Source organism: Mizuhopecten yessoensis, unplaced genomic scaffold (assembly GCF_002113885.1).
Source record: "Mizuhopecten yessoensis strain PY_sf001 unplaced genomic scaffold, ASM211388v2 scaffold11169, whole genome shotgun sequence".
NCBI lineage: Eukaryota > Metazoa > Mollusca > Bivalvia > Pectinida > Pectinidae > Mizuhopecten > Mizuhopecten yessoensis.
Window position 1 is genome coordinate 1,419,633 of NW_018408914.1, and position 26,513 is coordinate 1,446,145.

General features: G+C 36.8%; 2 protein-coding genes across 2 annotated transcripts; one reads left to right on the top strand and one right to left on the bottom strand.

Annotated features, from left to right (window-relative positions):
* Positions 1-729: 729 nt before the first annotated feature.
* On the top strand, positions 730-13,585 carry LOC110467313. The gene is made up of 3 exons (XM_021524402.1): positions 730-757; positions 5,481-5,645; positions 9,846-13,585. The coding sequence occupies exons 1-3, from the start codon at positions 730-732 to the stop codon at positions 10,235-10,237; spliced, it is 585 nt and encodes a 194-aa protein (XP_021380077.1). The 3' UTR covers positions 10,238-13,585.
* Positions 13,586-25,048: 11,463 nt separating this feature from the next.
* On the bottom strand, positions 25,049-25,720 carry LOC110467314. The gene has a single exon (XM_021524403.1). It carries the CDS (start codon positions 25,718-25,720, stop codon positions 25,049-25,051), a length of 672 nt encoding a protein of 223 aa, XP_021380078.1.
* Positions 25,721-26,513: the final 793 nt, after the last annotated feature.

The window sequence follows — 26,513 nt, forward strand, 5'->3', positions numbered from 1 at the left end:
TTCACCTAGTTATATCAAAAGGACAACTGACTTACCGGTCCTTACTGACACATGGATATCAAGCTAAAAACAATAAGTTTAGGTGTACAGAATATTTAAGATGTTATTTGCATAAAGTTGTTGGGATAGTTAATATAATATTTAATACATTGTAGGTTCGAACATGTTTTACGTAACAAAGTATTTACAACCACTGTCTGTATTTTGAAATCAAGCGTAGAAAGAACCTATACCTAATAACTACTGTATTTTATTATTGACCCAATTACTCTCATATTTTGAAATAAATCAGCACAAAAATCATAACTTGAAGAAAATCTAAAATAGTCACTGAAAATATTAGTAATAATGTTTGTATAAAGACATGCAAGTATGTTGATACGAAATTATAACAAAGTAAAGTTTTATTACACTACATGACATATGCGTCCTTTTCTGAATCTAAGTAGCAATAGGGTAAAAAGACTGCAAATTTGTGTCAAAAGTGTTCTGAAACATACGCTGGGTTTACAGCAAAATGTGTTTATAAAATCCTTTATTTTATCTTCTGACTACGGCAGATGATTAATTCTCTTAACAAGTTTTTTAATGTAAACTTTGCTGGAAGCAATTATATCTGCAAGGCTTGTTACGTAATAAAATCTCTAGAAATACGAAGCCAAACAAAGTAAATATTTTACTGTATCACACGCACTCGGAACTCCTCGTGTTACTTGTTCCTCGAACACTATGATGGAGCGTAGCGGAGCCACCCGAGGTTTGCCGATTGGCACCATACAGCCATTTCGTCTTTATATAACCCATCAGTGGTGCTATCAAATAATGTAAAAATCGTTTCGAAACATATGCATTATGACATTGTCTGATTACTTACAATGACGTCATTCAGTTGTTTTCATTATTTTGTCAAAATTGCTAGCACGCCTAACAAGGATACATATACTTTTCGTCGATGCCGCGTTACCTGTGAATGGGAATATAAACAGGCAAATGTTAAGTCACATTCATTTTTATAGGAAAAACAAAACGATCTGAATTTGATATATGGTTCAGTCCAAAAAATGTTATGTTAAATATGAACATATTTCTATAAATATTCCATGGACTGGAGGGTCCGTGTTTAAATATAAACGCTGTTAAACTTTGTAAAAAAACAAGTTGTACTGCCTTATTGTTGACGTTAATATGAATATTACTGTGTTAGTATTGCATTTTAAGTAGTAGCGATTTGTGAATCGATAAATGCACGTGGACATTAGGTCAGATTCTCACAAAAGATTAAAAATGTCTCTTCTACTCATCATAAATATTTAAATATGCCACAACTTTTGTTCACAGAGAGCTTGTCGTTTGTCGTGCTATGGTTTATATTTGTGTATTTATTCACGTTAGTTACAGTTTGCAATCTATTTAATTTCATATATCATTTTAAATCAATTAATTTTACAATATATTTGGTATCACAAAAATATATAGTTGTTATACCTGTTATGCGATCCATTTTACTGTAAAATCAATTTCAATTGAATTACCTGAATTGATACACCTGGTTGTGTATGTAATCAATGTATCCTGCTAGGGTTACCTTACGATAGATGACGGTGTATATAACTATATAGTTGTAATGAAGCGGGATATATACCAGTCGATAGACGAAGACAATAATGTAGCTTATGGTGCAGAGACGAAGATATTAGTATGGCTTATAAACACGTGTCTTGTTATGTAATATCTCATTTCATCCTAACCCGGAAAGTATGTTATAAATTGATATTATATTGTAGGAAAGTGTGGCGATCATGTTCTCAGAGTACTGTTAGTCTTTGAAGTGGGATGTTACGATATTCTTAAGAGGTTTGTGAGATATAGGCCGATTACTAGGGCGCTCGCTGGTAAATACATTACCTACATACCAGCGTGAATAGACTGTTGTGTTATGTAATACACATAAGTCATAAATGGCACAGTGTCATAATCAGTAAATATAGATGAAGCATATAGTCACGTGTTATATACAATAGAAGTTGGTTAACAGTTTAACATCAATTAGTTGTATCTTAGTTTGTAAATTCTTATGAATGTGTTTAGGTATTATATATTTGATCTGCATTATTTTTTTTATCTATAAATAGATATGAAAAATAATCATAAATATCCTTAACCAATTGATAGGTTTTTCCCATGCTATCTCCCTGAGACATAGCTTTGTTTTGTTTCGTTTCTGGGTTCTGGGTTATTTATATGTCTTTCCTTTTGTTTCATGTCTCCACGATTCCTGCTAATTAATATTTGTTGGGTTCAATTTTATGTCTATGATATTTTCTAGTTTGCTTCGTAATTAGCGAACATCACAGTGCGTCATGTTATTTTTCATAGAATGCACATGTTGTAGCTTTCACGTGCCTGTCCCTCGTTGTTGGTTGTGGACCGGAGACGATTTTATTAGCTTTGCTATTACCAATTCATTTGTTCAGTTTTGGCATATTTGTCTTTGACTTAATTGGCCATCTATATAGTGCTATCTCACTGAAATACCATGCCGAAGTCACCTAGCACAAAAACAAAAAAAAGGTAGTAAGAGGTAGAGGGAAATATAAAGATCCTACATATTGCAATGGACGCAGCAAATTTATTTTGGTGTTATGTGAGCAATACCTTAAATAGTGTTGTCGCCAATATTGTTTGCAGATGCGTCTACAAGGTCGCATAATATTTGTCCAATATATGTGGCAGTGTATAACCGTTTTTCACTGCGAGTATTACAAAAAACACAACAGATGTCTTTGCTTTCATAGGCAGAAAACAAACTATCATGAGAAATATATTTGGTTCTATCGACTTCAAGGGACTGGGAATGAGAAAAGATTACACCTGGTGTAGCCCGCTGCATGATTATAAGGCGACTAATGTGCCCTCTACTAAGGGGACACAAAAACTACCAAATTAAATATGCTGTACCCATTCCAAATAGTTTGGATCTTTGTATTTCTCTCTACCTCTAACTACATTTTGTTTCCCCGTGCCTTGCTTGGCAATACCTTACTTTTGGCTTTAATGGTGAACATTAGCTCAGGAGGGGAAGGCAATAAGTTCTCTCCCGATGCCACGACATACCAAAGTCCTGAAAGAATGGTATTATACAACCGGGCGGGATGATGTACTGGGTGCCTTTGGCGTGGAAGTTCAGTGAGATAGTACTATAACGTCGGAATGAGATCTGCGGTATCACAAGGAGGCACATATTCCTCGTAACATACCGCTTCTTGCACATAGAGGAACGACCTTGACTTTAACCCTGTTCAATCAACCAACCAACGATTGGAAGGGAAAGTGACCATGCGTATTGAATAACTTTTTGTGATACATGTACGATATCTGTATATATAAGATATATATGTAAATCTTATTAATTAAGCTTTGGTTCCAAATTCAATTATTACGTCAAATATTCAATAAGTAATGACTGACGACAGTTATAGTGTTTGTCGGTTTCTGGTCAATTCTGTCTCTCATTTTCGTCTGTCTTTCAGTTTTTCGTAGTGATCTGGTTAAAAATCGAAGACGACAGTAAATTGTCTTTTCTCATGAAATGACAGATAATATTTCCACTTAAGATGGCTGACCATTCGATGTCGCCATATGTAACGACAGATGATTGATCAGTCTTTAGTACACACGCAATAGCATGCGCCTAATGCTTTGGGGAATACATTTCTGAATTAAGCTTTATTTATGATTATCGTCATTGATTTCGTCATTTATATGCATAGAGCAAACCGATCCATGCGGTTTTCAAGTACTTTTTAAGTGTCGTAGTCCTTTAGTACATTTGATTTAAATTCCGTGAACACATCTAATAACCAATCTATTCTTAGTGAGTGAAAATTTCATCGATGGGAAATAGCTTAATTGGGAGACGGAACATGCACTTTCCTTACATAGCATGATTAAAATAGATCTACTTATTTACTCCCAGTGGCACCGAGTTGCTTCGTTTTATTCATGTCAACGTCAGGACAATGGTTTCACACATTACATCAGCATTAAACTTTTGAACCACTTTATTTCGTTCTTATATCAACATATGGCTCGGCCCTTGAGTAATGTCGGGGCGAAGCGTTAACACTTAATTCAGTCTCCATGTAGCAATGGTAGACATTTTAATCTTCTATATGGATACAATACCATTAGAGAAGAGTCCATGCGATGAAAGCACCAACGACCTTAATCATCTTATGGCGTCGACTTTATACAATAATATTTATAGCCACAGAAATGTAATCAAAATATTGCTTGGTAAATATACGGAATTAAAATAAAGCCCATCGCACCCATCATATGAATTGAGTTTATCCTGAAGATAGTTACTTGCACTAGAAAATGCAACTTTCAGCAAGGATCGATAAGATCATTCAACATTTAGATACTGCTGTTAAACACGTGGTCCCATTAGAGATAGCTGCACACAAGCCTTATGTTTCTGTATTCCATACCTAGACTTAGTATATCATACATGTTTATTCTACTTAGCTACCAAGTCTTATTTGTTACGTGTGGGTGAAGCATGATTTCACGTCAAGACGGTTTAGTACTACGTTATAAAATAATTTGTCCGTTACCTCTAAAGAATATCATATTTCTTTATCAAAGACTTGTTTATTGTATAGCGAATGTATGAAATTATATCATATGCGTTATTTGCGAGTAATTACATCTTTTTCGATATAACAATGGCTGTAATGTCTTAAAAATAATAACACTGCTCTAAAGGTTGGTTGTCTGATATATTTCATTAGTTTAAATATTCCCTGCGAGACTTCAACAAATAGGTAATAAAGAAAATCAGTTGTAATACACCTACCATGTACAGTAAGAAGTTCTTCACACTTTTTGTATGAAAACTCAATTGTTCGTTGTTCGCGATGCGAATTTTAAAAAAATAAAAATGTTACATTTACATGCAATAGAATAATGACAATTTAGCGTGAATCCTGTTTCGGGGGAGTATTGATATATGGGGCGCCATTGTAATGACTTTGGCTGTACAAGAAGACATAGTACGTTGTGTGATGGCTTGGTTTTAAGTAGATCTATTTAACAGGATTATTTATCTACGGGAGTTGCCGTTTGCAACAAAAGAGAAGTTGATGGCGCAATGCCAGCGATGCTCTCTGGAAGGACCCATATTACTTACATAATAAGTGACAAGAAATTGCAGGAACACGGGCCTGCTAAGTGCCTACTAGCACACATGCTTCCTAAATATACACTAGCATTTCCACGAGGGAGGAATTGAATTGGGAACTTTAAATGTCAAGCTAAAATTTGCTATTGCTTTTTTGCGTCAAACAATGTTAAATAATGAATATTTATTAGGCGTTATGTTTACGAGGTAGCAAAAGTGCAATTTAAGGGAAATAATGTATAATTACTAGGAAAGAACTCTCGTTAAATGTTATTATTTTCTGTCTTTATTGCAGCGCCATTTTTGTATGTCGACTACTCTGTGTTTTATGGCGGGATCAGAACGTCAGACAATGTAACATTCCAGGGACTGAACACGTCACTTCCGGTCAATAACGTGCTGCGGGTACAGAACCACCAGTACTCTACAGATATACCCCCGAGGAGGGTGAGTGAACCAGGTCAGTATTACATGGGCAATATTTAAAGATGTTATCACATACTCTTTTAATATAACGGGTGACTTTTAACAAATATCGAGTTTAACATTTTGAAATGTAATAATCTGTGAATTTCACAGAACGTATTGCAAGGAGGGGTGACATAACCCAAAGTTGATTTGTTAGTCAGTGCTATTGACGTGTGTAAATTTATAGGCGCTCGGTCATTATACAATTCAATGTTGATTATATTCGATTTTCGAGTGCGAGTTGTCTAATTATTGAGGACGATACTTTAATTATAGTTCACTTGGCCTTCAGTTTTGCCATGGTGCGGTGTTCGTTGTCCTTCGTCAACAAAAGTTGATGGGATTTCGACTTGAGTTAATATTAAGCATCAAAAGGGAATTGGATTGATTTTCAAGTGTATCCCTCTAGGGATAAGAACATGGAATAAACGAAAAATATTTTACCCCTTGGGGTAGAGGAGAACGAATCAACATACGGCAAACACCGTTTCTTGCGAAAGGATATGGGGTTTTATTATATTGTACGTCTTGAGCATCCTTGGGTGAATGAAACACAATTGAAACGAGGAGTGTTGTTACCACATGGCACACATCTGGGTCGAAGTGAATAAATCATTGTACACGAAGTAAGTGCCTCCTGTCTATGGAGAGAGGTGGACTAAACATATATACAAATAGATGAATACAGTGTATGAATAAAGGTGTGGATACACTGGGCAGAGGGACTCAAGTCTAATAGGGATGTTTATAAAGACAGTCTCTAATGTTTGCTATTTCAATGCGTATATTTACTGTTCAAGTACCTCTGAGCCTGTGTTTATTCATTGCTGTTTCGGTAATAGAAATGTATCGCTTGCATTCCATTGTTGTTACTTCGCATTAAGGTTCTACTCAATTAAAAAAAATCAAAGAGCTATTTTCGGAATTTAATCAAGACATAATAAGGGTATTAGTTTTACTTGTAGCTCCAACGCCTTACCAATCCAACAGTTAAGAGCAAATTAAGCAATACAAAACTCCCGACGGCTTTATCGGTTTTGAAATGCCTAACAGAAAACATTAATGCGCGTGGTCGTATAACTAATTCGCCGTTTAAACAATGATAGCTGATTAAATTTTGAAAATTGAAAAGCTAACCTCTTAATGATGTGAGAAAAATTGGCTTGCGAGTTAGAACGATGACACAATCCCAAGCTTATTTTACTCAATTTCTACATAACAACAGGTGACCGCAATGGTAAAAATAACGACGTGTTGCACTCGAAAAGAACGTTATGCAAAGTTCTGCTATATTGACACTATCTTATACGTCACAGAGTAATGTTGTTAATATAAAAGGTACGTAATTCAAGGTTCTGCTATGTTTATACTCGTTTACGTCACAGAGTAATGTTGTAAATATAAAAGGTACGTAATTCAAGGTTCTGCTATGTTCATACTCGTTTACGTCACAGAGTAATGTTGTAAGTATACAGGGTACGTAATTCAAGGTTCTGCTATGTTCATACTTGTTTACGTCACAGAGCAATGTTGTAAATATAAAGGGTACGTAAATCAAGGTTCTGCTATGTTGATACTTGTTTACGTCACAGAGTAATATTGTAAATATAAAGGGAACGTAATTCAAGGTTTTGCTATGTTCATACTCGTTAACGTCAAAGAGCACTGGGGTTAATGTAACAGGTACGTAATTTAAGGTTCTGCTATGTTTATATTAGTATACGTCACAGAGTAATATTGTAAATATAAAGGGAACGTAATTCAAGGTTTTGCTATGTTCATACTCGTTTACGTTACAGAGTAATGTTGTAAATATAAAGGGTACGTAATTCAAGGTTCTGCTATGTTCATCCTCGTTTACATCACAGAGTAATATTGTAAATATACAGGGTACGTAAATCAAGGTTCTGCTATGTTCATACTTGTTTACGTCACAGAGTAATATCGTAAATATACAGGGTACGTAATTCAAGGTTCTGCTGTGTTCATACTCGTTTACGTTACAGAGTAATATTGTAAATATAAAGGGAACGTAATTCAAGGTTTTGCTATGTTCATACTCGTTAACGTCAAAGAGCACTGGGGTTAATGTAACAGGTACGTAATTTAAGGTTCTGCTATGTTTATATTCGTATACGTCACAGAGTAATATTGTAAATATAAAGGGAACGTAATTCAAGGTTTTGCTATGTTCATACTCGTTTACGTTACAGAGTAATGTTGTAAATATACAGGGTACGTAATTCAAGGTTCTGCTATGTTCATATTCGTTTACGTTACAGAGTAATATTGTGAATATAAAGGGTACGTAATTCAAGGTTATGCTATGTTCATACTCGTTTACGTCACAGAGTAATGTTGTAAATATAAAAGGTACGTAATTCGAGGTTCTGCTATGTTCATACTCGTTTACGTCACAGAGCACTGTTCTTAACATACTATGTTATACGTCACAGAGCACTGTTGTTAACATACTATGTTATACGTCACATAGCACTGTTGTTAATGTAACAGGTACGTAATTTAAGGTTCTACTATGTACATATTCGTATACGTCACACAGTAATGTTGTTAATGTTAAAGATACATAATTCAAGGTTCTGATATGTTCATACTATGTTATACGTCACGGAGCACTGTTGTTAATGTAAAGGGTACGTACAGTAATAAATATTAGTTAATAACTCAATAAATATTATAAAGCAACCACTGTACGGTACCTGATTTATCTAAGTAATGAAAAAGAATGTTATGAAATTGTGATTTTCTTTACTATTGGGAACTTAATATACTATTGCAAGTACAAAACCTGTGAACTTTTTTTATATATTTTTTTCCAAAAATATAGGCTAAGGTAAACATATTCAAAAGAATTTGACGCAACCATTGACAAGTAAGAAACGCCCTAAATAGTAGGTGTACGTATGAGAATAAAATAATGCACAGCAGTGTCACAGAAATAAGAATGAATACAGAAACAACATGGGGAAATGTTAAACATGATCTACTAACTGGACGTCCCACGATTTGAAAACGGGTTTATTTCCTCTCTCGTTTGTACCTCTTTACACAGTGTTTGGTCGGTGTCAATTTATACAAAACTCTCCTTTGACGTAGGCGTCATTGTGACTTATATATACATACACATATCTAATGCTTGCCATTAACATAACACTACCGAGGTGTGTTGTAATATCGGTGGCCCTTCTGAATGATTGGTTCGAATCGATATTAAATCAAAGGCACATTTTATATTATTGGAAAATAGGAATTTTAGTTTTGTTCACAAAACCAACTGATAACTATATCAAAATATTACAGCTTTTTTGTCATTATATAGTTAATTAGATAATATAGAAAAACGACTACGTAAAATAAAAGATTAAAAATTACTAGGTTTCTCGTACTGGTACTGTCTTCAAGGAACCGGTCTGTTACACAATAGCAATACAATTGGTCATTATGTGTGCCTTTATGCGAAATTTCGTTCAGTTGAATTGCTTTACCGATGTACTCCTTTTCTTACCTTTTAAAAAATGTTCCTAAGCAACTATATCGTCGATAAAAAATTCAGATGTTGCAATGATGCACATTGAATACTCGAAGGAAAATGTTATGTGTAGATGATATGCATGAATGTTTTGAAAAACCCTGGTGGTAAGTTAATGTTAACTACAACTCATCGACTACCTATCATTACTAATGCTTCAGATAACCAAGTTGTACGTTTCCTACACTTTTGATTCGTAATACAGACTTTGATGCCATGGAATAAGTTCTGATGGTACCATAGGTTTAACCTTCACACTCAAACCCTGAAAACAATCCCAAAATCAAAAACTCTGTCTCGGCGACAATGACAAGTACACGGATAAAAAGAACAGTTTCCTTTTTCGGCAACAACATGGATGAATAATGTCATTTTGTCAGCTAATTAATTCGTATTTATGTTATATCATGAAGTGTGAGCGTTTAGCTATTTCTTCTAATTTGCTTTATGCGACTTAGCCTCTTGGATTTTAATCCACAAAACATACAAATAATATTTATTTATCCATTGTTGAAATGTTTTGTGAGGTTTTTTATTTCGCGATCGGCTTTTCTCTCGAGTTTTAGTGCGAACAAAACAACACTCGAAAACGAATGATTAGCGGTATTTATTGTCTTTTAATTCACTATTGATTATTTCCAGGTTGTTATGATGAGTTGGAGTGCATAGCCAGGAATGACGTAAGCCAGCTCCCTCGGACGCCAGTCAGCAAGGACAGTGTGTACATTTTATCATCGTTCAGGGCAACAGAACAGACTCAAAATCTTGAGAAAATATGGAAAGTATGGAGCGGAGCGAATTACATTCTATGGAAGTGTCCAAAACAATTAAACATCCGTCGGATTACGTTCCTTCGGACGACCACATGTACGGACCCCTTCTCATACCTAGTGTTGTGTGAGTGTGAGGAAGGGCTGAACTTCCTGAACCAAGCTAAAGAGTTCTCGGACAGGCTACGGCAGCGCTGGTGTGGACTCGTCGGCCTGTACAAAGTCGAGCGCTATTACATTCCTCCCAATCGTAAGACGATCTGAACAAACGTCAACCTTGGTATCTAATTGGCCTATATAACAAATTCCCCAGTTTCAATATGCATTTCTATGCTAACTTAGGGCACATCTTCATAGCATCAGGGTCTACACATACAATACGTTTTAAACTTGATTCGTATCACATTCTAATTCCTAATGTGTACATTTACAGGTATTTGCATCACGATGAAAGCAATTTGATAAAGAACGTATATCCGAAGAAAAGATTACCAGCCTTGGTGTTGTGAAGATATTTTCAACTCAACAAAAACAAGTTTGAACTTTCTGCATATATGATTATATTGTAATTCTCTTTGTGAGATAATCAGGTCAGATAAATATGCAGATTTTTTATTTTGCTGTGATTAAAATGTTTTTCGAAGAGTACAGAGAGAAAGAGTTAACATAACTAATAGTAGCACCCGTTATACATAGTTATACATGTTTATGTTTAATATGATGAAGCATGCATCTCCTGTTTATTATATGTCAACGTTTTACTTGAGTCGTAGCTTGACAAAGGGACCAGTTGGTCTTGAAACGTTGCGATACGTTTAATACGTACATTGTTTGTGTATAAAGTAAAACTTTGATATAACATATTTCCAAACTGATTAACTTTATTGAAGATATGCATATCTGATGGTTAACAACATAATATTTCGGAACATTTTAGCATTACAATGGTGTGTGCTAGATGTTTCTCCTTGTGTTATACACATACGCATATAGTGTTATAAGACTAAATGAGATGCCCAGAAAATACTTGTTATGATTGAATTATGTAGAAAAGAGCTGATATATGTAAAAGGTAGTATGACAGAAACCATGCTGTTAATAAGCGCTTTGGTGATGAAAGTACAGCTTACATTCCCCTAATTGTAGCATCACTCAACAGGTGGCGCCACGATTACCCCTTTTCATTTATCTCTTACGAAGTACTAAAGCAGGAACAAACTGCGTGTTGTAACATGTTGGAATGTGTTTTAATTAATATGCAATATATACACGTTTTCGGTGATATATGGCAACAATTACCTAATTCATTATATGTGTATATAATGTTACTCGTTTTACATTCTTGTCATGTCCATATCTTTTGTTATACACGAAATAACTATTCAGGGAAGGTGTATTAGTGACGGCTATCATCGACATTGTGTGTTCTTTAAAGTATTTAAATCCGAAGTATTCATTTTCATAATAAAATGCAACCCTTTGTACGAGAGAGACTATCTTGAAGGGGGATGTACGTGTTCCTTTAGAAGAACATAACGCATATGACAAAAATGTTTAATAGGCAAAATTACATCTTATTTTGACAAAGGATAGAAAAATTACATTCAAAGTGAAAAAATACATTTGAATCAATTATGACAAAGTAGTCCATATTCTGAGGAGATGTAGAAAACGTCAACGTAAAAGAAATGTATGATTCGGTACAATACCTCTAAATATCGTGATTATATTGTTTTCATTTAAAGATTATGTCACAGTCATCACAAGAAAATAGTCATATATACTGGCTTTGGTTGATATCACAGGAGAATACATTTCTTATATTTTTAATAATAAAAATAAAATATTATTAACATGACAATGAAGTACGAAATAACCATATTTTCTTGTCGACAAGAATCATTCTGGCCATGCTATGATATCGTGGCTGTTCTCAAAACTGATGCATACGGAACGGCTAACACATTAGACTAAAGGAATCACATCTGAAATTAATTCGTGTATTAACATCTCCTACAGGTAATTGTTTGTAGAATTGTACCAAATCGAACCACAGACCTGCTGGTGATATCAACCAATGAACCACAGACCTGTTGGTGCTATTAACCAATGAACCACAGACCTGTTGGTGCTATTAACCAATAAATCACAGACCTGTTGGTGTTATTAACCAATGAACCACAGACCTGTTGGTGCTATTAACCAATGAATCACAGACCTGTTGGTGATATTAACCAATGAATCACAGACCTGTTGGTGCTATTAACCAATTAACCACAGACTTGTTGGTTCTATTAACCAATGAACCACAGACCTGATGGTGTTGATAATCAATGAACCACAGACCTGTTGGTGCTACTTATCAATGAACCACATACCTGTTAGTGCTACTAACCAATGAATCACAGACCTGTTGGCACTATCAACTAATGAACCATAGACCTGTTGGTGCTGATAACCAATGAATCGCAGACCTGTTGGCACTATCAACCAATGAACCACAGACATGTTGGTGTTGATAACCAATGAATCGCAGACATGTTTGAGTTGATAACCAATGAATCACAGACCTGTTGGCACTATCAACCAATGATCCACAGACATGTAGGAGTTAATAACCAATGAATCACAGACCTAATGACACTATCAACCAATGCATCACAGACATGTTGGCACTATCAACTAATGATCCACAGACATGTTGGAGTTGATAACCAATGAATCACAGACCTTTTGGCACTATCAACCAATGAACCACAGACATGTTGGTGTTGATAACCAATGAATCGCAGACATGTTGGAGTTGATAACCAATAAATCACAGACCTAATGGCACTATCAACCAATGAATCACAGACCTGTTGGCACTATCAACTAATGATCCACAGACATGTTGGAGTTGATAACCAATGAATCGCTGACCTGTTGGCACTATCAACCAATGAACCACAGACCTGTTGGTGTTCATAACCAATGAATCGCGGACATGTTGGAGATGATAACCAGTGAATCACAGACCTGTTGGCACTATCAACTAATGAACCACAGACATGTTGGTGTTGATAACCAATGAATCACGGACATGTTAGCACTATCAACCAATGAACCACAGACCTGTTGGTGTGGATAACCAATGAATCGCAGACCTGTTGGCACTATCAACTAATGAACCACAGACCTGTTGGTGTTGATAACCAATGAATCGCAAACATGTTGGAGTTGCTGACCAAACAGCAATATACTTGTTGGTGGTGATAGCTTACGAACTGCACACCTGTAGATTTTGGTATCCGATTAATAGCAAGTATGTTGATGCTAAAGATGTGTAAACAGAATTTCGGAAAAAATATAATTTCGTCATAAGCAGGATATCTTTTATGATATTATGTTTTACTCATTCATTTTACACTTATTCATTTTACACTTATTCATTTTACTGTGATTTAACATGCATAAAATGGATGGATGGTGTAGATTTCTAACGGTTACCATAGCAAATACATGACATTTTATATAAAACCGGTACTAATATTGTTATTAAGATATTGAAACATTATCATACACTTGTTTAACTCATATCGTTACCCTAAACATTGAAATAAAGCTTGGATACCAACACACTGCGTCGTTTTTTTACTATATCGTTCAACGATGCAGGAGGTTTTTGGAGGTGGTATGGCAAATGTGAAAGCATTTTCGTTCGACCAAAGAAAACGAATTCACAACAAGTGATTTTAATTATATGATATTCATTTAAATATTTTAATGTTCAGAAATAAACGGAACATACTCTCGTATAGTACTGTTAAGATAACTTGCTGCAACCTTATCTTCTCAAAGTACATGAGCGCATTATACTAATTTCGAACCCTAGTCTTTCTTTTGCTTGCGTATTGAAAGATTGTTGTTATAGTCTGTAAGTAAGCATTTATTATATATCATGACGTTCTGGCACACCCATTACTGGCTCTGTGTATAATGCTCTATAAGTAGCATCAGGCCACTGTGGCAATTACTTACAATGTACAGACTGTACCTACAGAGAGAAAACAGCGAAGTAGCTTGATTTTGCAGTGTCTTTTTTATAGTTCCTGTGTGGTAGTCGTTCGATTCGCCAAGCCTGCGCATATATTAGCACTTTTCGGGAAAGAAAAGCTGTGGTGATAAATTAAAGATACAAGTAACTGTTAAAAGTACGACCTGGGGGTAAGAGCATGTCGCTGTTCTGTAGAATCAGCACATTAAATACTACTTATGGGCTTGTTGCAGGTATCAATCTCTGCTGTCCGTGATAGGACCTTGTCGCTCAGACACTATCATTCTTTCACATAGCCCGATGGTGCCGATATGATATATATAGTATGTATTGGTTGAAGAGAAGTTGTTTCCAGATACGACATTCATCAGGCTAAGTGGCATAGTATACCATCGATAAAAGTTATGCAAAGAAACTCCTTTTCTGTTAGGAGTGATATACGAGGGAAATATATACATATGAATTACTAATGTCTATGTGAATACGTATTTGGGAATCCCTACATAAGAACACATATTAACACATCGCCCTCAATATGGTCTAAAGTGCAATCTACGGTAAGAGTTTTATTGTCGATAGACATTCGATGTGTTGTCGATAGACATTCGATGTGTTGTCGATAGATACTCGATGTGTTGTCGATAGACGTTCGATGTATTGTCGATAGACATTCGATGTGTTGTCGATAGACATTCGATGTGTTGTCGATAGACATTCGATCTGTTGTCTATAGACATTCGATGTGTTGTCGATAGACATTCGATGTGTTGTCACGAAAATGATGTGTTCGGTTTTTTTCTTCAAAAACGATTTAATTCTCGCAAACCCGTTGTGATTTTAGTACAATGTGTCTGTTATGTTTTACTTTTAATAAGAAAAAATAATTGTGAAGCAAATATGACGTCAAAATAGCATGTTCTTCTCGGGGAGGGGGGGGGTCGGACTTTACTGATTGAGAATCGCAGGATGAATTCATTCGTGGAATCTAAACGCCAAATTTCGTTATATTTTTTTCATAGAAACGTTTGCTATGATGACAATTGGCTATGTACTGTGTCAAGTAAAGTATGGCATTAGTTTGTTCTTGGAACACCGATGTTTTTGTTAACAATATCATATAGCACTTAGATTTAGCGGGATTTTAACTATCGCTGTTTTGTTTCTGGAACATAGTATGTCTTTAAATTGTTATGACACTGTTAATAGACACTACAACAGTCCTAGCTTACGCTGCCTCAAACAGGCGAGGATATTTGAGATTTATATTTCGTGCAATTGTTCAAGCAGCGAATAAATCTAGAATGAAACCTCCGCTAAATAAAGATATTATGCAGTGCTAGTAATTCTATCATCAGCATCCCATTATAGTAAGTGTTTATCAGTATGAGTACGCATTGTCTAGATTAGAATAAAAGAAATATAGTTTACAGCGTCAGATCATAAGTACAAAATTATAAATCAAGTCGAAATGAAAGACATCAGAAAATTAGGAAACGTCAAAAGAACCTGAGGAGAGATATCGAAAGAACCTGAGGAAAGACAACAAAAGAACCTGAGGAGAGACAACAAAAGAACCTGAGGAGAGACAACAAAAGAACCTGAGGAGAGACAACAAAAGAACATGAGGAGAGACAACAAAAGAACCTGAGGAGAGACAACAAAAGAACCTGAGGAGAGACAACAACAGAACCTGAGGAGAGACAACAAAAGAACCGTAAAGATATCACAAACACAACAAACGCTGACTAAACCAGGAACTCAAGACAACAGTGACAGCGTTTACTACACAACCTTTAGCACCTGTTATGATGTAAAAATACTGTTAGGGATTTTAAATCACGTGCTCACACGAACTGAAATTTATGAAGAAACATGTTATGTTTATAATATCTATTTCAGTACAATGTACCACAGAGTACCTTCTATAGAACATCAATACACCATTGCTTATCCAACGGTAGATCTTGTACACGAATTTAATGTTATAATATTACTTCACGTAGATGACAAAATATCAACATGGCAGTTTCAGTTAGTCTACTTAAACATAGGAAGTATGCCACCTACTATTGACACATAGCCTTTAAGACACTCAATTTCAAATAATAGTGTTGGGCTAGTAAAACGTAATTGCCAAATTATTTGTCTATTATCAGTTACAAAATAGCATGTAAAAACTGTGCATTAGTTTATTTGAAGCTGAACAGCACACATTACACCTTCTGTCTCATGTGAAGGTGCTAATTTAGATTTTGGTTTTGTCACCAATAAGCACGACATTAACAGGCAGGTACCGCGGTCATTATACAGTAAGGTGGAATATTCTACCATCTGTTAGTGTCTTTTTATATAGCATGCATCCTTATATCTTGATGTTTTACTTTCAATTCAAACCGTTGTATCGTTCGTTATAAGACATAACACTATCGTGAATGTAACAACTCACTCCACAACACCGTGATCATGGTAGTACAAACGGAGCTCGAAATAAATCGGTCCGGTCTATATAAGGACACGTTTCCCAACACCCCTCTACGACAGTCACGCGCTCTGCATGCCAACTTCGCCGTCCAGGGGACACCTCAATCAGTCCTTCCCAATTAGATGTTATTGGACTCCAAACGTCAACACCAGTAGTGTGTCGGATAGACAGAACGTGTCTGATTTATCACATACACGCTGAGAAGGTCATCCTCAAGTTATCGGATACGTCAAGTGTGGTATAAGGACCTCTCCACTCTCTTGTGAATCGTTTGGAGGAGATGTCTCGATTGTGTCGATATAAATCCATAAATATTCAGGAAAATCTCAGAAACTGGAAAGTATTATTTCTTTCTCCTAGTGCATACATTGATTGAATTGTTTGGCGGTGGAATCAGGCGTTATCGTATGTAGTGTAGGATATATAACACGGTTTCGTACAAAACAAATGCATTGTTTTTCTCCTTTTTTGTGTTATTGAAATATTAAAGAAATCATTTTATTACTATTTTTTATAATTACAATTACGATCACAACGTTATGAAATGCAAAGGCCCTGAGGAATGTCTAATAAAGAGTGCAGTCAATCAATTCAATTTACTGAGAATGTGGTAGAAGTTTGATTAATCTTCGTAATTATTATTGGCGATACTTCAAAGAGCGTCAAAGCTCATCTACAGCTTTCTTTTCTCCTATTTGAAGATTACCTTTAAACTGGAAAATGCGAACATATTTATATTACCAAAAATCATATCAAATACACATAGGCACCAAATAACACACACTTAATTACATTTAAGTCATACATTCAATAAATATCATTAATAAGTGACCAGCGTGAAGTTGGTTACTTATTCAATATTGGGCTAGCCCAATACTGGACTGGTCGAATTTTGGGCTGGCGCAATATTGGGCTAGTTTGATATTCAAATGTACCTAACATAATAGTTCTTATGCCGCTTTTTCACATCTATACCACAACTGGGCATCTTCTAAGGTATCCACATGTAAAACAACATCAACGATACCCCAGGCTAAAGATGCCCACTGGGCATCATTTCGAATTTCAGTACATAATCGTTATTTTTTTCGTTTTCAACAGGCCACGGCATATTGTTATAGGTCTTATGCCGCTTTTTCACATCTATACCACAACTGGGAATCTTCTAAGGTATCCACATGTAAAACAGCATCAACAATACCCCAGGCTAAAGATACCCACTGGGCATCATTTCGATTTTTGGTACATAATCGTTATTTTTTCTTTAAACATGCCATGGCATATTGTTATAGGTCTTATGCCACTTTTTCACATCTATACCACAACTGGGAATCTTCTAAGGTATCCACATGTAAAACAGCATCAACAATACCCCAGGCTAAAGATACCCACTGGGCATCATTTCGATTTTTGGTACATAATCGTTATTTTTTCTCTGAACATGCCATGGCATATTGTTATAGATCTTATGCCGCTTTTTCACTGTCATCATGTATGGTAGTCATTGTCACCCTGTTTTGGACTCAGTGATCATTTCTGTAGTCATTGTCATCATGTATTGGTCTCAGTGTCTGTAGTCATTGACACCATGTATTGGACATAATAGCTCTTATACCGCTTTTTCACATCTATACCACAACTGGGCATATTCTAAGGTACCCACATGCAAAACGGCATCAACGATACCCCAGGCTAAAGATGCCGAAATTCGATGTGAAAAAGCGGCATAAGAACTATTATGTCCAATACATGGTGACAATGACTACAGACATGATCACTGAGCCCAATACATGGTGACAATGACTATAAGTCCAATGCATGGTGACAATGATTATAAGTCCAATACATGGTGACAATGAGATAGACATTCGATGTGTTGTCGATAGACATTCGATGCGTTGTCGATAGACATTCGATGCGTTGTCGATAGACATTCGATGCGTTGTCGATAGACATTCGATGTGTTGTCTATCGACAACACATCGAATGTCTGTCTGTAGTCATTGTCACCATGTTTTGGACTCAGTGATCATGTCTGTCGTCATTGTTACCATGTATTGGACTCAGTGAACATGTCTGTGTCATTGTCACCATGTATTGGACATAATAGTTCTTATGCCGCTTTTTCACATCGAATTTCGGCATCTTTAGCCTGGGGGATCGTTGATGCCGTTTTGCATGTGGGGACCTTAGAAGATGCCCAGTTGTGGTATAGGTGTGAAAAAGTGGCATAAGACCTATAACAATATGCCGTGGCCTGTTGAAAACGAAAAATTAACGATTATGTACTGAAATTCGAAATGATGCCCAGGGGGCATCTTTAGCCTGGGGTATCGTTGCTGCCGTTTTGCATGTGGGTACCTTAGAAGATGCCCAGTTGTGGTATAGGTGTGAAAAAGTGGCATAAGACCTATAACAATATGCCATGGCATGTTCAAAGAAAAAATAACGATTATGTACCAAAAATCGAAATGATGCCCAGTGGGCATCTTTAGCCTGGGGTATCGTTGCTGCCGTTTTGCATGTGGGTACCTTAGAAGATGCCCAGTTGTGGTTTAAGTGTGAAAAAGCGGCATAAGACCTATAACAATATGCCATGGCATGTTCAAAGAAAAAATAACGATTATGTACCAAAAATCGAAATGATGCCCAGTGGGCATCTTTAGCCTGGGGTATCGTTGCTGCCGTTTTGCATGTGGGTACCTTAGAAGATGCCCAGTTGTGGTTTAAGTGTGAAAAAGCGGCATAAGACCTATAACAATATGCCATGGCATGTTCAAAGAAAAAATAACGATTATGTACCAAAAATCGAAATGATGCCCAGTGGGCATCTTTAGCCTGGGGTATCGTTGCTGCCGTTTTGCATGTGGGTACCTTAGAAGATGCCCAGTTGTGGTATAGGTGTGAAAAAGCGGCATAAGATCTATAACAATATGCCATGGCCTGTTGAAAACGAAAAATTAACGATTATGTACTGAAATTCGAAATGATGCCCAGTGGGCATCTTTAGCCTGGGGTATCGTTGCTGCCGTTTTGCATGTGGGTACCTTAGAAGATGCCCAGTTGTGGTTTAAGTGTGAAAAAGCGGCATAAGACCTATAACAATATGCCATGGCATGTTCAAAGAAAAAATAACGATTATGTACCAAAAATCGAAATGATGCCCAGTGGGCATCTTTAGCCTGGGGTATCGTTGATGACGTTTTACATGTGGATACCTTAGAAGATTCCCAGTTGTGGTATAGGTGTGAAAAAGTGGCATAAGACCTATAACAATATGCCGTGGCCTGTTGAAAACGAAAAATTAACGATTATGTACTGAAATTCGAAATGATGCCCAGTGGGCATCTTTAGCCTGGGGTATCGTTGATGACGTTTTACATGTGGATACCTTAGAAGATTCCCAGTTGTGGTATAGGTGTGAAAAAGCGGCATAAGATCTATAACAATATGCCATGGCCTGTTGAAAACGAAAAATTAACGATTATGTACTGAAATTCGAAATGATGCCCAGGGGGCATCTTTAGCCTGGGGTATCGTTGCTGCCGTTTTGCATGTGGGTACCTTAGAAGATGCCCAGTTGTGGTTTAAGTGTGAAAAAGCGGCATAAGACCTATAACAATATGCCATGGCATGTTCAAAGAAAAAATAACGATTATGTACCAAAAATCGAAATGATGCCCAGTGGGCATCTTTAGCCTGGGGTATCGTTGCTGCCGTTTTGCATGTGGGTACCTTAGAAGATGCCCAGTTGTGGTATAGGTGTGAAAAAGCGGCATAAGATCTATAACAAAGTCATTGTCACCATGTATTGGACATAATAGTTCTTATGCCGCTTTTTCACATCGAATTTCGGCATCTTTAGCCTGGGGGATCGTTGATGCCGTTTTGCATGTGGGTACCTTAGAAGATGCCCAGTTGTGGTTTAAGTGTGAAAAAGCGGCATAAGACCTATAACAATATGCCGTGGCCTGTTGAAAACGAAAAATTAACGATTATGTACTGAAATTCGAAATGATGCTCAGGGGGCATCTTTAGCCTGGGGTATCGTTGATGCCGTTTTGCATGTGGGGACCTTAGAAGATGCCCAGTTGTGGTTTAAGTGTGAAAAAGCGGCATAAGACCTATAACAATATGCCGTGGCCTGTTGAAAACGAAAAATTAACGATTATGTACTGAAATTCGAAATGATGCCCAGTGGGCATCTTTAGCCTGGGGTATCGTTGCTGCCGTTTTGCATGTGGGTACCTTAGAAGATGCCCAGTTGTGGTATAGGTGTGAAAAAGCGGCATAAGATCTATAACAAAGTCATTGTCACCATGTATTGGAGTCAGTGAACATGTCTGTAGTCATTTTCACCATGTATTGGACTCAGTGATCAGGTCTGTAGTCATTGTCACCATGTATGGTAGTCATTGTCACCAGGTATTGGACTCAGTGATCATGTCTCTAGTCATTGTCATCATGTATTGGTCTCAGTGTCTGTAGTCATTGTCACCATGCATTGGACTCAGTGATCATGTCTGTCGTCATTGTTACCATGTATTGGACTCAGTGAACATGTCCGTAGTCATTGTCACCATGTATTGGTCTCAGTGATCATGTCTGTAGTCATCGTCACCATGTATTGGACTCAGTGTCTGTAGTCATTTTCACCATGTATTGGACTCAGTGAACATGTCTTTAGTCATTGTCACCATGTATTGGGCTCAGTGATCATGTCTGTAGTCATCGTCACCATGTATTGGACTCAGTGTCTGTAGTCATTTTCACCATGTATTGGACTCAGTGAACATGTTTGTAGTCATTGTCACCATGTATTGCACTCAGTGATCATGTCCGTAGTCATTGTCACCATGTATTGGACTGAGTGATCATGTCTGTAGTCATTGTCCCCATTTATTGACTCAGTGAACATGTCTGTAGTCATTTTCACCATGTATTGGACTCAGTGATGATGTCTGTAGTCATTGTCACCATATATTGGACTTATAGTCATTGTCACCATTTATTGGACTCAGTGATCATGTCTTTAGTCATTGTCACCATGTATTGGAGTCAGTGAACATGTCTGTAGTCATTTTCACCATGTATTGGACTCAGTGAACATGTTTGTAGTCATTGTCACCATGTATTAGACTCAGTGAACATGTCTGTAGTCATTGTCACCATGTATTGGACTCAGTGAACATGTCTGTAGTAATGACGCACACTGAAAATTCCATAGTTAGAAAAAAATGTAATGACTACGACCATCACATTTCCTTAGGTTTTAGTCTTTCCCATAAATACAATAACAATATGTTTTATCAAAAGTGTATCCATCCTCGTGTTGAAAATGGAGTTGTCCTGACATGAGAGCGTATACATATTGTAATTATCACACAAAATATCAAAAGCACCGCCTGTGTGTTATTGTTAACATAAATACTGGGAACAAGGGGCATTCATCACTGAGGTTGTGCAGGATTGATGACGTAGGAGACGTGAAGCGTTTCGTTGAAACAGATCTGTATATCGTAGATCACTGGTGATCACTCTAACGCCTAGCATACTATACCCATCGTCATTGATTTCCTTGCTTTGTGGACACGCAGATTTATTTTCAGGAGTAACATCGGAGTTGATATATCGTCTAGCTCATGCAGCAGTGAGACTATGATTGCAGTAATCAGAGCACATGAATACAAATCCAACGATAACTTTATAAAACCGGACCTTTAATTTGAAGCTGCCGAAACAATAAGGAGACTTTAAAATTGATTTCCTGTGAATCTGCCAGTATAAAGTATTACAAGTTAGACCAGGTAATTGCTCCAGAGCGTCAGGGAGTTTCACTCTGACGGAGAGAGCATGGCTGGGAGGTAATATTTGGTTTTATGTTAGACATGCGAGAACTCTCAGTGGTGCCGTGATGGCTTGTTGGACATAAATTTTCAGAAAGTTCGCTTTTTATGTTGGAGAATACACATAAAAATGGTCTTATTGTTTTTGCTAACAGGTGCTTTTTATTGATATGACCCCAGTGTGAAGCAATCACGACCCGTTAATCACGTCTCGACAAAGGTGGAACTATCACATACATCTGTATTACCACCTGAAAGTTGACTGCAAATCGATAAATATAGCATAAATAAAACATAAAAACAAGATTAATATGTATTTGAGATGTTTCATTATACGGTAATGACTACACAACCATAATTCTAACTCAAAATCGATAAAACTAGGGCGAAATTTGAATAAAGAAAAGATTTACATGCAAACCATTGAAAAAGTACAAGGAGAAAAAGGCCAGGTGTTACGAAAGGGTAAGCGTCTTCTGCTTCATCGAAATAACATGATGCTCAAAGAGGAATTAATATTAACACGTAATAAACAAATAAAATTATCCAAATTCTGCAAATATAAATATATACAAAGATATGATATTAAACTACTAGACACAAGGATAACGCCGGGACACCAACATCTGACGATATATCTGAAAATAAACAGTTTAAAATCATAACAAAGAATGTTTAAGACATTTATTTATGTAGATTAACATGGTCAAATACAGATAAATACGTCGTGTAACAAGCCAACTAAGGTTAGCCAGACGAATCGATATTAAATGTTTCAAAGTCATCAGTCAAGAAGTTTAGCATGTTCAATAAACGTTTTATGACGACTCCCATCGAAACAGAATTACACCATATGGCAGACAACTAAAGGCTAACTATTACTGAAAAGAAATACACGTGTTGATGACAAAGCGAGCACAATATACTATTTATCTCTAAGTTTGCATGTGACTGTTCATACAAATAGTGCTGTGGTTTTACTTACAACATACCTTTGATATAATGAACGTAATAGACCCAGTACTTTGAAGATACCAATGTAACAAGTAGTCACCATTTAAAAACAAAATCAAACGAATCACAGGTTCCACATGTAATCGATAAATACTCTGATGAAGTAAAATATTAAAATAAAAATCTAATTGTCAAATCAGAAGGACAATACCCACAAAGGGGCTTCGTCAGAGAGGTGATATTGTGTTTCTATCACGCCCATAATTAACGCTGCTGTCAGTGACAATATAGCCGATATATGAGGGACGTAAGTTAGTGTTCTGGTATTAATATCCAGATCATCCAACGGCAATGTAATTGGTAATAAAACTCGACTACATATAGTCAATTTTATTGGAATTATTTTTTCGGCAACAGCACCTCCAAAAAATTCAGCTCCATTCAGTCCATCTCAATCGTTATGTCACAACACTAAAATACCTAACGGTATGATTGTGTAAATGAAAAATCAATTCCCGACACTCACTCTCTCATTATAAATCGTAAGTGAAGTCGGTGTTAACTTTTGTTACAATAAATCTGATAATTGATTGGCTACCTTTCTTAAATCGATGGTGAGAAGAAATGTTTAAGCTTCCCGAGGACTATTGATTATGAATGCCACATGGAAGCAGTTCAATTCGTACATTTAATATTTTTAGAAAATAGAAATTAATAGAAATTAAAATAGATTCTAAATCTTTAATTATTGCAATGAACTTTATATATGACTGTGCTTTTTTGTCCATTTAAACAAATCAATCCTGACTAAAAGAATGACTTAAAGACACACGAGCATATGCAAGTGCCTCGCTTAATAGCTGTAAAACAAATAATTACGAAAAAGGTAGTTTATTTCTAATAATTTTCACTGCAGATAAGTTCTCAATCTGTGGTATTTTGCCGCATCAGAGGTTGGAGGCAGAGTTTTAATTTGGACGCCAACGTGTCCTGATACCACTTTTCAAGTAAATTTCCTCCAGCGTAGAATATCAAGTCCCTCGTGCTATAATCCTTCATACATTTGTACAATGCATTCTGCACCCGCCTTAATGACATCATCTTTAGAAGAAGAACTGTGAATGAAAGTTTTCCCTTGTTCCATGAAATATGCAGTTTCTTTACATTTCTTTAATCCAATGTTCTTCCCGATACCAAACAGTCTCGAGGTTGTGTCACAGCCGGTTATTGCATGAATAAACGGCAGCAGATTGCAAATGTCTTCTCCGAGAGATTTGATGGTTTTGCTAATATCCCAAATTTTTAGTTTTCTTCCTACTTGCTTATCGGACTTTAAAATTATAGGTTATTGATTCGGGTCTGCATGATGGCAGAGCAGTACTAGCAAATCTGTATCTTCTCCAATTACTGCTGTTTTCTGTTCTTTTGAGAAGTTCACCGCTGACTGTGCAATCAAGAGATCGGCATCATCGACAGCCTTCAGACATCTTACACCACTTTCAGACAACTTTGATGACAACATATCTATGAACTTTTGTTTGTTGACAGGATTTCCCAAGAAAGCTTCCTTCTTGGATTTGAATGGCATACTTTCCGCAAAATTGACGTTCGGTGACACGATTCCTTTAGACCGACGCATGTGTGTAATGTCCTTTGTGACTGGGTGATCTGGATAGCTGTCAAAAACTATGACAGGGTCAGTATACCTGACGTTGATATGTGTTACGTATACTTGACATATGTCTTTGAAAGTTGACTCAGATCGCCAGGGTATTCTTTGTAGAAAGGGAGCCTCCATCTACCACATGCTGCACGTTTTCATCAAGGGTGTTGTCAGCTTCACAAGTGCCGAGAGACCATATTGCATCTGCGAGTGGTGACTTGCAACTCTCTCGTGGCAATCCGTTGTTGTCAAATAACGATGATGGGAAACTGGATAATTCATGCTTGAAAACATCCGACGTGTTCTCAAACAGACCATTTGCAGCTGTTATAAGACGCTGGAACATCAATTGGGGATCCACATCAATATGATCATGATCAAATCCAGATTTCGAATTGGGTTTTGTTCCAACTGTGATTACTTGTTCTGATCTTTTGAAGGAAAATTCAGTAACAGGTTGGTCCACCATCTTCTTCAGGATCTTCTGCCCAATTTCTAACGCTTTGTCTGCATTTGCTGTATCATCTGCAACCTCTCCAGTGACGATATTCCGTAAAGAAAGATCTTCTGCAAATGGATTTCGTTCTTTGAGGAAGTCAATGATAGTCTGGGTGTCCTTGAAATCTCTCGCCATCCGGCCTTTTGACGTTTCCTTGTGCTGATCATCTGACCGAGTGATCACTCCAGTTATGTTTTGCATTGCTGAATTGTACTCTGCACACGCCGGCATAGATAACACCCACTGGGCTCTCTGGGCTTCATCCATTCCCCGTCCTCTAGTCAAACCCCCACAAGATTTTATGTTTTTCATCAGTTCTTGTTCAATCGCAAGATCAGTAGAGAGACCAGCCCAATAACGGTCGCTACGCCGTAGAACGTGATGACCATCCTGAAAGTGTGATAAACGTCTGGGTGTTCCGACTCAAGATTTTGCATGTTGGAGAGTTAAATATACGCAGATTTTGTATACAGGTTGTGTCCAGATGCTGCGAAGTATGTTAACATTTCCCGAGTTGTCTGTAAATGTCAGTCCCAATTTCCGGTCCGTTCAGCCTTTAGAAATCGCCGAAGAATCGCCATCATTTCACAGAAAGTGATCCACAGAGAAGATGTCCTTGACCTCTGAAGCTGCTCTTTCAAATCTGACATCATGGTAGAAATTTCAGTCAGAGATTCATTTGATTCAATTGATTCACTGCTGTTGTAGTGCTCACTCATCAAGTTATCATAAATGGCAAGAACACTTTGGAGGAGTTCTGGATATTCTGTACACTCTTCGTTGAATTCACACTGTGCCTGAAACATCTGTTCTACAAGAAGAGACTGTAAAGCCAAATCCACCAGCATGAATCCCCTCACAGTCCTGGCTACTGCTTTCCCGCTGAGCATATGACTGACGGCATTCGGAGCAAATATAGTTTCTAACGCATCCTGTAGGCCTGTCCCACTCATGATACGACCTATGCTTCCCATGGGATGGTCGAAGGTCAAGACTGGAGTTGTCCCATAACGTATGAAGTGACAAAGTGTATGGTTGAGTAGATGCATGACATGTTTGT

Excerpts from the sequence above, each read along its gene's own strand:
- LOC110467313 (XM_021524402.1), top strand. The coding sequence starts at position 730 with ATGATGGAGCGTAGCGGAGCCACCCGAG. Across the intron at positions 758-5,480 it reads GCGTAGCGGAGCCACCCGAG|CGCCATTTTTGTATGTCGAC; the intron begins GTTTGCCGATTG and ends TCTTTATTGCAG. Across the intron at positions 5,646-9,845 it reads GAGGAGGGTGAGTGAACCAG|GTTGTTATGATGAGTTGGAG; the intron begins GTCAGTATTACA and ends GATTATTTCCAG.
- LOC110467314 (XM_021524403.1), bottom strand. The coding sequence starts at position 25,720 with ATGGATGAAGCCCAGAGAGCCCAGTGGGTGTTATCTATGCCGGCGTGT.